Source organism: Dermacentor albipictus, chromosome 3, assembly GCF_038994185.2.
Source record: "Dermacentor albipictus isolate Rhodes 1998 colony chromosome 3, USDA_Dalb.pri_finalv2, whole genome shotgun sequence".
NCBI lineage: Eukaryota > Metazoa > Arthropoda > Arachnida > Ixodida > Ixodidae > Dermacentor > Dermacentor albipictus.
This window is the reverse complement of record NC_091823.1, coordinates 85,892,298-85,903,668: the sequence shown is the minus strand read 5'-3', so window position 1 is coordinate 85,903,668 and position 11,371 is coordinate 85,892,298. Positions and strand designations below refer to the sequence as shown.

Sequence of the window (11,371 nt, the reverse complement as noted above, 5' to 3'; positions counted from 1 at the left end):
CATACTCAATTTTACTGCGAGCTTCCCTCACTTCAAAACTAGTCCAGCCCATATCACCCTGCACAGCTTCATTTGTAGCCTTCCCGTGAGCGCCCGATGCGAGGCGACCCACTGGCCTTTGGTTCCCATCGAGTCCTGATTGTACTCCTGATTTAAAGCAAACAACCGCATTTCCAAAAGTAAGTCATGGAACCATTACACCTTTCCACATACCTCGGAGGACCTCGTACCTATTGTATGTCCATAGCGCTCCGTGCTTCATTATGGCTGCATTTCTCTTCCCCTTCACTGTTATTGTTTTTTCCTGTGTTTGCATATATCTATTGCCTTCGTTTATCCATATACCAAGGTATTTATATTCTGTTATCCGAGGTATTTTCTGGCCGTATCTCCACTGTCTGTTCACTGTTTTGATTGAATACCATAACACCTGATTTTCTAACACTAAATGTAATACCTAAATTGTTGCCTTCCTGTCCACAGATATTAGCCAGACGTTGCAAATCACTTTGCATGTTAGCTAGCAACACAATGTCATCCGCATAAAATAAACCTGGGAGCTGCTGCTCAACTACTGTACCAACCTCTTTGTATGAGAGATTAAACCCGATATTACCTCCTTCTAGTGCCCTCTCCCTCCTCACCATGTACAATATAAACAGCAGCGGGGATAAAGGGCACCCCTGCCTCAGCCCTTGTTGACATGAACTTTCTCCTCGCTTCCCATCCCTTCCCATTCAACGGAAACGGTATTTTCTAGGTAAATCTCTCTCAAAAGCTGTAGACAATCGTCACCTAAGGTTTCCCCTTTTAGAATATCCCACAAAATGTTGCGGTCTACGTCGTCATAGGCCCCTGTAATGTCTAAAAAAGCCAGATATAACGGTCTGCTTTATACTTTTGATATTTCAATACACTGAGTAAGCACAAGTAAGTTATCATCCAAACGCCTACCTATTCTAAGCCATTCTGAAGCTCTCCCAAAATGCCATTATTCTCTGCCTATGCTTGAAGCTTTAATTTGGTTGCCTGCATTGCTTGTCTGTATATTACCGATGTAATGTTCAATGGTCTATGCGAGTGAATTCTGTCTTTCTCCCCCTTACCTTTATAAATTAAATTCATTCTACTTTGTCGCCAACTGTCTGGTATTCGTCTATATTTTAACGTTTTTTCCACTGGTTTCACCAGAGCTTCCTTACGTTTTGGTTCTAGTTCATTTATCAGCCCAACGGGAACCTCGTCTAGCCCTGTGGCTGTGCGCTGAGGAATTTTCTCTTCCGCTTTCGACAGGGATGGCACCGCCATCTAGAAGCGGTGAAGCGAAGTGCTGCATCATAATCATCGCCTCCGAGAGTTACCCCTGCGCGCGCAGTGGTTTATCTCGGAGGCCATGTCATAACACTAACGAGTGCCGGCAGTAGGAGCTTCAGTAGTCTCAGCGCTTCAATGCTGCGTAGCGTGGCGTATACTCCGTTTCATACATCAGGTGCAACACTGTGGCTACGCAAGTAGTGCGGTCTCCAAATTTTATCACTCCGCGCGTTACGTCTATGCTTCGCTCGGCGCCAGCGGCGTTTACTCGCACGAGCATGCACGTAACGCTGCCGCAGCGGGATGCAAATAAAAACAAAAAAAGCAAATTGACGTAAAACAACCTCTTATAGTATCCAATTAAGCGCATGGTTTGTTTGCGTCTAAGAGTAAATTCTTATTTTCATTCAGAACGGACTTTATATAAAGAACATTTTGACAAAAAGCGGTCAGAAGACACCGAACTAGTTTTGAGCACGAACGCAGCCTCTGCAAAAAGTACCTCTAGCCTCCACAGCCTCGCACCGGGGGGGGGGGGTGTATTCTGTAACAGTCCACCTAGTGGACTGTCCATGACATGAACTGTCCACGAGAGAGGAGGAGGCGAGCGGCCCTAGCCAATCAGCAGCGGCCGAAATGGACGCTGGACACTCCTCTAGGTTGACTCTTACAGAATACCCCCCCCCCCCCCACCAGATGTATGAAACGGAGTATAGATGGTGTAGGTCTTCTACTGACACGACGACGCAGTTTCGGCACAGGTTTTGTCTTTCACGTCCGATTCGCATGTGACTCCTCCTCGCATGTGGAGTGCAACTTCACCATGCATCAGCACTGCTTACACGCCGCCTACTGCCTTCGCTTGCGATGGCACCAACTAAGGAAACTGCTACGCTAATTGGAGCAGAAAGGCAACGACGTCGACGGGTGAACTCAATTTGGTACGACGCGAGACATGCCAGCGTGAAGTAAAACGCCTTCTCGCGTTTGCGCCGCAAGCTGAAAACTCTGCGACTCGCATTCCTGAAGATGAGGGCGTAGCAACTCAAACGGCTGCCCAAGACACTACGGAGCCCGACCAAAGTGCTCGTACCTTTGGCGAAGCAACTCGGCAGCAGGGCGCCCCTCGCCAAGCAAACCTGCAACATGGTCGCCGACACGCAAAGCATGCGCTTTTCACTGCAGCGGAACGTGAGTTCACGAAGCAAGCATGCAACAGCTTCTGTAAAAACACACTTCACTTTCGTATTCTGCTGTCCTCACTGGCTTAAATATATTGCAATTTGATAACCAACTATAGATTTTTCTGAAATTAGCTGCTACAACGAACTAAAAGTGTTTGAATTTAGTAATACCCATGACACTTACCAGCCTGCATCAGGTAGTTTCATGTGAAATAATGTTTGCCGATGCTAAAATAACTCTGAAGATAAATATATTCTAGAAACTCCGTGCTTAAATATACGGCAGCAACCTTACATAGTTTTTTTGTCATGACAAGTGGCGCCGCTCAAAAGATGATTATAATGGCGATTACTCCAACAATAACACAAAGCCATTGTGAATGATAGGTCAACCAATGGGTAGTATTATGACAGGAAAACGTAAGCAACACATGAAAGCAACCAATAGTAAATCAAATGAAATAGCCTGTAATAGAATGTGCAGCCTTGAAGAAATAATAAAGATGTCGGCGCTGGCGAAGGTCACGGCCCATGAGTGCTCTTAAACCACACTTCAGGTAAATTCAAAGCAGGCCTACACTCATTAGCAACACTTTTATTGCGAACAGAGAGAAGAACAAACCTAATGAACACGGTACGATTGGAAATGAGTCGGAAGGTTATTCTGGCTTATTGGTGTGACGTGGTAAGCGCAAAAGTGTTTCTCACGTTAACATTTACATTCTAAAACCGGCTATACAAGGCGCGTCACTTTCTTGTTATTCATTTTGCTGTGGAAATCGTTCCCTTATGCCCACTTCTCGCTTTATTTGTTGGCTCTGAGGCGCGTGGGTCTCTTATAACCAATAAGGTATTTCCTGCATTGCAGACGGGCACGTTTCTGCTTACGGTCAATCTCTTGTATACATAGTCTCCGTCTATCACTTTAGAAAACAGCACTAAGCACGTTTTCTGAATATAGCCATCACGCACTAGCATGGAACACGCTTTTAAATCGCAATCGTGCCCGAACGGATGCTTTAATTGGACTGGATCATTTCTCGATACCTCGCCCTCTAGACATTTCAATCCTCAACCTCTTCACCTCGCTAGATTGTTGAGCGAACGACGGTGATTATCGGGTTGTTTAGTGCAGACGTAACGATCACAAAAATGAGGACGACACAGAAAGCTCAATAGAAATGCGCCTTGTCGTTCTTGTGGTCATTCCCTCTGGCTATTAGCCCTATAATCGTGAAACACGCCCCAATTTCTACCGTGAATATAGCTTTAAAATATTGAGTACCACCCTACTTTACTGCCAAATCAAGTTAAGTGTATGCATGAGATAAACACTTTGCAATCGTTAGGCTGGTAGACAGATTATTTGTAAACTGTATTGTATATCAACTAAAGTATCGTGCCAGAAACAAAATGCGATAATTGCATAAAGTTAGGCATGATACTTTCATCGGCCGATGAGCACATATGCACACAACAAAATAAGTCGTATGTGCCGACACAGGCCGAAAGTGGTTTAACTATGAGAGTCATACTACAATATACTAACGTATATAGTGTATTGCAGCGGCACTACAGTATCTTACAAACAGCTACAATTTATAGCGTGACGCTGTTCAGCTAGGACATTTCGGAAACAAGTTCGGCACTGCCACGTTAGTTACAGGTCACGAACCTGCGAGCCTTGTTCTTGCCCACGAAGGCTGTGCAACCGGCTTCACGCCCGTCGCGCATGCACGGCTGCGCAAGCGTCTGTTAACTTCTTCAATAAATCATGCCGTGAAGATCGAATGAACGCATTATTGTGTGCGAGTGACTGTTGGTCCATTCACGCGCCACGTGTGGTTGAGTGCAATAAAGACGGAAGAAAACGACGTGGACATTACCGATGCTCTGTCCTGTCCTGTTCCCATCGGTTTTTTTTTTTCGCCTTTATTCCGCTCAATGACACAACAAAATTAAGTGGTACTACTGCCAAATTTCGCAAATCACCATCCTGCGCAGAGCATTTTCCGTAGAACGCATCACTGTGCAAGATGATTCTGGATTCCATACAGCTTTAACTTCTATGCTTAAATACACTACTGCCGCTACAAGCCCTTTCTTCTTACCGCGCACGTATGAATTGGTCCCATTAGTGGTAAATTTCGCTACTTGGCTTTGGCGTTTAAGTGGACGGCGTTCTAAACAAGTCCGCAAATACGCCCGCTGCCGACTGTGGCATGCTCCGCAGAGCAGGACGCGGCCAGTATGCCCTGCCAATGCGAAAGGACGGGCGAAGCTTCGGCGTATTGTAATGCCAGCCAGTCCGCCAGATGCTGGAGCCAGAGCACGTTCGTCAGTGGCTCGAACTTGGTGGACCTCTCGCTCAGCAGGTCGGCGATCCTGGCGCACACGGCGACCTCGTCTTCGGCTTTCACAAACTCGTGGAAACGTGTGAAATGCGTGAACTCAACCCTTGTTCCTATGAGTAATCTGGCCAGCTGTAGTCCCTGCAGGCGCACTTTGATACCTGCGCTGGGAATCCGAACGATGTGGCCACGCAGCGTAAACTCGACACGGGGTGACCGCGTAGGGCGAACCAGTACGGCGCCGACTCCCGGGAGGCGATGTTCCAGTTCCAGTTCAGCTTCGGCCACTGCCAGTGCCCAGCACGCCTGACCGAGCACGCTTAGCGCTTGGTTTAGATTGTTCAGCTTGTAATTAGGGAGGGGCCTCCAGCCCGGCTGCATCTCTGTCACCAAGTAGTCGGCTACCGGTTCCTCTTCCTCTGGAGATGTGGAAGCCGACCACTGGAGAAATTGATCGTCTTGCTGCTCTTTCGCACTTGTTAACAGTCTCGGATATACGTCCCTAACGAGACTGGTTCTCGCGTCCACAAAAAATGCGGACGTCCGGTTGTCCACGCTGTCCTTGAGATTGCTTAGTTCCCTGGCAACTCTCAGGCGGGATGTATGCCAAGGGACCTCCGTCTCGCGCAGCCGGAGCACGCGCACAAGCTGGTCTCCTTGGCTTCCCAGTACGCGAAACACATCCCCGCCACCGGGCTCATCCCAGCTCAGCATGGTAGCCTGGCAGTCTTCATGAATGATGGTCAGGAAGTCGACAGGCTTGGTGCGCTTGCATAGAGCCAGGAGTGGTAGCCACGGGTCCGAGTTTGTCATCTGGTAGCAGCAGTCAGTTTCGGTAGGCCGCTTAGTGCGCTTGGTGATGGCGAGGCTCTCGAAGCTGTCCGTTGAGTTACTCTGCGGTGGCGGTGCGAGAGGAATCGCGCACTTTGTCGATTCAGCGTGTGGTCCACGCCGTGAAGCGTCCGTCGTAGAAGTGGTGGTCGTACCGGGGTCTGCGGTGCACCAGCGGCTAGTTCTTTTAGTCACTGATCGTCGAATAAACGTTGGCAGAGGAATGGGACTCGCGTCAATCTGTATCCTAAAGTCGTCGGAGTCCGAATACAGTTGGCCGTTTTCAGTTATGCTGCTTCCTGGTTCCATCGACGAGGTACTCACGTAGCGGCCACTGCGTCCTTCTGCGGGTTGCTCGTGATCAGCGTGGCAAGTGCCTCCCTTTAAAGCACCTACTTCGGGCTCAACACTGGTCGTTGGTTCAGGTTGGATGTGCTTTCTGATGCGATTACCTTTATTATCAACGTGAACTTCACAGTTTTCTTTTTCTGTAGCGTCCTGCGTGTCTTCAATATTGTTTGGCGAGGGGTCTCTAGTCACTGTATCGTTGAGGCAGCGGTGGCTGTCGGTGGCAAGCTTCTGGTCCAGGCTTGTGTGGCTCACGTAGTAGGAGCGTTGTGCGAGCGCCGACTTGCTCGGTAGCAAATGTAGAGATTTGCGTTTATTATCAACGCAGTCTATAGCGCTGGTGGATTCGCTGACCATAGGTGAAAGCGTTGTTTTGGATACGTCAGCGTCGCTAGGGGGAGCTGACTGCATCTCGGGTAAGAAGCTGATTGACTTGGGCGAACTCGTAGGCACTGAGGGAACCACCTTTTTTCGGCCCTCGTGGAAGTCATCTGCAGCTTTCGACGTCCAGATCACGGGCTCCGACACAGATTGCCTAGCTAATTTCTGGGGGAACTCGGCTTTTCGTCCAGCTGTTCTTGGAGGCAGATCGTCGTCAGAAAGGAATGGTGGTGATGGCGATATAGCGGGAGCAGGATGATCGGTATCGCTCTCTCCTAATGTGCTATAGAGAACCCGGCCTTTGCTCCTGTAACGGCTTCGCAGCCATAGGACAGCAATGGCCAGACATGTGGTTATGGCCATAAGGACAAGGCAAGCCACGAAAAGACACAGAACTGTACGGTGAACGTGACGCATGCGGAGCTTATGGTGATTCGCGCTAGAAGCCGAAGAGTCACCTTCGTCTGGAAAATAATAGCGGAAGCTCTCTCGGCGACGCAATCTGTCAGGCGCTCTCGGTCCTATTATCACCGCTGCATGGCCTTTGTAGCCAAACTGCCAGCTCTCGGTCGTAGAGTGCGAAGTTTTATGGAGACCCGTGTTGTTAACTTTGATCAAACTATGTGTCGGTGACAGTGAGCGCAAGGTGTTTGCTGATGTGTCTCCTTGAAATGAACGCAGGTGACGAGTTCTGAGTTCGAGCGAGCTCCTGACAGTAGCCATAGTGCGGGCGCGGAAGTTCGTTTTCGGCAACCTGAGGACGTCCTTGGCGTGCAAGCGATGCTGGTTTGTGCGACTTTTTACTACACTTTTATTGTACGTGATATGCTCGTTTGCAATGTCCAACACGTACCGCAGTGCAGGATGGCTCGGCTGCTTAAGGGCTTGCTTGTATCCATCCGCGTTGACAGCGCTGTAGCGATATGCGTTTGGTTCCGGAATGCTGCCGCCGTCGTAGCCGTCATCCCGACGGGCGTTGCCCTTGGCCATAGATGCGGCACACGCGATGCAGAAGACAGGACAGAGAATGCGGATTAGGTGCAACATTATGCTCTGTCGGGGGCAGGAAGTCCAGACGAGCTCCAACGAGAGTGAGTCACTCCTCAAGAGAACAAGGTTAACCGCCTTCGTCGACGTTCATTTCGCAACTTCTTTTTCCTCGGAGCAGCCTCCCAGCTTGCACGTAGATCTGTGAGAGGCTTAGCCGAAATGGTGATGACAACGGCGTTGATGTTTAAAATATTATGGGCCGCTAGTAGAGAAAAATAGATTTATTTACAGACAGGTGGAGAGGTCGACTTGAAGCAGCGTTCCTAGACATACATGTCCCTATGCGCGCCGACTGGCTGCCTGCCGTAGCGGAGCTACCTCCGCTTCAGTCGCGCCTTTCATACCTCACCGTGCATCGTATGCTACTGCTGCGGTGCGTTGTTCGCCCCAAAGGCGCCGTACCCTTTGTCGTATATAAATGTAGTTTAGCTGTACTGCTTGTTTGTTAGTAAGGTAGTTCAGCTTCTGACTCAAAATGTATTTAAGGTACAAACGTGTATTTATGCTTTCTGTTGCACCAACCCCCAAATACACGTCGAGCTGGTGCTTCGAGGTCAAAGCAACAGCGCATTTGAGTAGTTGTGTGCGATGAAACGACTTTCCAACCAAACAAGAAGCGTCACATCTTCTTGCTCAGTGTTTTTTTTTTCTGGCTTATTCTCATATATATATATATATATATATATATATATATATATATATATATATATATATATATATATATATATATATATATATATATATATATATATGCTTTCTCTACGAACGTTGACTGAATTATCCCTTGCTGTGGCAACTCTAAAGCTATGCGGTTAGCGTTTAGCTCAGTGTCTTGTATAAAGAGTACACATTCTTGTAATCAGGCCTGAGCTTTTGGGGTCAGTCCAAGAACCCCCGGAACAAACTCATCAGATTGCAGTCTCTTATCACAGTGTGTAATGAAGGAAAGCTGCTTTTGTCGTGCGTGCGTGTAAGCGGGAGAATTGCCAAATAGCAAAAGGCATGTGTCAGTGTTTATAGCATCTGGAAGTATTCGGAATTTATGCCGGTCATTGGAACCTATAACATCTGTTTGGCGCCTGATGAATGCAACGCTAAGGCGAATCGGGTGAACTGTACGCGCCTCTTATAAAATAAACCAAAGCAACAGAATAGGCAACCTGATGAAAATCCCACCGTCTGTACATTTTCCTTGCTTATACACATTGGCATTATTTGTCACTAAATTAGAGGGAAGAGAAAGTCTTTTCACGGAGGTTCCACATCGAGCCTTTACACGTTCTTCATTATGGCTACTTGCCATATTTATCGGACGCCGACGGCAACAGCAACTACCAACGTCGCCTACAAGATCGGTTTCATTTGAGAAGCTGCAGTAAAGTAATAGTTTCACATTTTTAATGGTTCCCAGAAACAAATCTTATATTCTCTCGTTCAGTCAGAATGAAAATCACTAATATTATCGGCCAATATTATACATAATATTATACATACATTATTCCATACATGAGAAGCCAATGACCTTGAATTCTATTTTGGCCAAACAGAACCTTTACTTTGTATAATTGGAGTTGTAATTTTTTTCTCGTTGTGCTACGTTTGCCAATGTGGCTGCAGGTATCTGTCATCATTTTTCACTTCTAAGATTTTATATGTAACTTCTCATTTTGGAGCAAATCTTTGCGTCATTTTAAGTGGTATTTTGCATATATGCAGTCTACTCCATGTAACTGGTAGAAGTCTAAATGCGATTTACGTTTGACCTCTTCGTTGCATATGTAGTATATTCGTTTGCGGTGCTAATCTTGGCGCCGTGGAATTATCTGTACCTGCTCTCGCCGATTAGCGTGTCGAACTGCGAAAGGAACGGATGCGTTTGTCAGGCTGCATAGCCTTTAGCCTTTAGCATAGCATTTAGCTTCTGCTCCCGATCCTGTATACGAGCAAGACAAATGAACTGAAACTGAAACACAATAATTCTTATTATACTAATTCGCATCCTTTTGTAGAGAACGCACGTTGCAGCTTTTCGTTATTTATCCATCTCAGGCGCTTTGTGCGCAGTTGTGTACGCCTAAACAGTGCTTCAAAAGCAAAAGCACCGACAAAAATAATGATATCTAAAACTGCTTATACATATCATCAAACAGTTGTGATATGTGATAATAAGGTAATAGGATAATATGTGAGAAGTGCATTAGTAGACTGCGGCAGGGACCATTGAAAATTACCCAGGCAGTACACCAGCATTGGACCAAGCATGGCCCATTGCTGGCAAAAACTGGTGCCAATGTTGGCCCAATCTTGGCATTTTGGCAAAGTGCAACCCGATCCAGCTGATCCAACCCGATCCAGCCTGAAACTGCTATGCACTGGCCCGCCGAAGCTCGGCCAGGTAATAGGCCCGGGCCCATAACATTCCTGTCCGTACCTGACCTGGCCAGCCCCGGTTCGGCCTATTAGCCCCTTTAGCATAAAGGAAGCATGGTCCAATTTTCTGTTATTCTGTTGATAACACCCGCGCAGCTATTCCTTGCTAGAGGCACATCTACTGGGTCAGGTTTTCTACTGGAGTTCCTGCTAGCCGACAAGTGAACAACTTAAGAAAAACATGTCCTTTATTCAAAATGCTCATGCGTTGTAGTATTATGAGAACGCCTGTTCTATATATTTGAGAAAAAATTGGCGGATACCAGTCATGTGGGCAACTCTGATGTAAGCGAAGCTTTCTCGAATGCTTTACTTAAATGTTTTCACTTCTCCTTCTTCACGTCTACATAGCTCAACGCTAACGTCTCCTGTTTTGCAGCGGCGATACTAAAAGCCCATTTTGTCGCAATTGCGGTGCCGAGCACACCTTGATTGAGTGGCTAGCTTACAGAGACGAGATACACATGGAAGAGCTCGACCTCGACCGAAAGCCCTTGATTTTGACATGGATGCCGAGTCCCAGATCTTGCCCATAAAAACAGCACAAAGCTCTGAACTTCTTTTCACATATTGAATAAATAAGTTTCTCTCTAAACTATGACCCATTCATATATTCTCATCAGCAATATGTGCGTGCGTGCGTGTGTGTGTGTGTGTGTGCGTGCGTGCGTGTGTGTGTGTGTGTGTGTGTGTGCGTGCGTGCGTGCGTGTGTGTGTGTGTGTGTGTGTGTGTGTGTGTGTGTGTGTGTGTGTTTGTGTATGTGTGTGTGTGTGTGTGTGTGTGTGTGTGTGTTGGTGTGTTACAGTAACCATGAAGTTTTAAAAATATTGCCTACCTTCATTTCATAGGAGGCTTATTCAGGTGCCAATAAGACCGCAAGGCGAGGGCTTTAATTTATTTTTTTCTGTCTCCTTTGGTCCACCTCCCTCTAGGGCATATCTTTCCCTTCTTATTCGCGGGAGAGTACCCATTCGGGCTAATATCCGTTGGCTAGTCGCTCTGCCTCTTCAAAAAAAGTTTTCTCACTTTTACTATTAACCCCTTCAGGCGTTCTGTGTTCAATTGTGCACGCCAAGATTGTGCTTTAACAGCAAAGGCACCGACGATAGTGGTATTTAAAACGTGTCGCATACGTTTCGAACCACTTCTGATTGGAACTACATGTACTGCACTCATGAACAACATGTGCAAACAGTTTTAGCGAAACGAGTTGAAAAATGGACGGCTCTTTTCTTTTTTAGGGGGGGGGGGGGTGGAGGGGAGGGGGGTTGTCAATATGTCTTTTTATTGTAGCAGGTTTACATCTTTAATTGTTTTTTACAATCTTTTACACCAGACATACTTTTAAAGTGCCTGGACAGGTGTATACCAAGCCTGTTAGACATGGAATATTTCATGTTCTCACATCTGATGTCCCTGTAGTGAGTTCCCGCATCGAGTACACATTCACTAAACTTCAGAAAAAAAAATTTAAATTGTAA

General features: G+C 46.8%; 1 protein-coding gene across 1 annotated transcript; it reads right to left on the bottom strand.

The window, feature by feature from the left end:
* Positions 1-4,681: 4,681 nt before the first annotated feature.
* Positions 4,682-6,772, bottom strand: LOC139057719 (serine/threonine-protein kinase haspin-like). The gene has a single exon (XM_070536465.1). It carries the CDS (start codon positions 6,770-6,772, stop codon positions 4,682-4,684), a length of 2,091 nt encoding a protein of 696 aa, XP_070392566.1.
* Positions 6,773-11,371: the final 4,599 nt, after the last annotated feature.

Bases quoted from the DNA above. Each gene is read 5' to 3' on its own strand.
- LOC139057719 (XM_070536465.1), bottom strand. From the start codon at position 6,772: ATGGCCATAACCACATGTCTGGCCATTGCTGTCCTATGGCTGCGAAGC.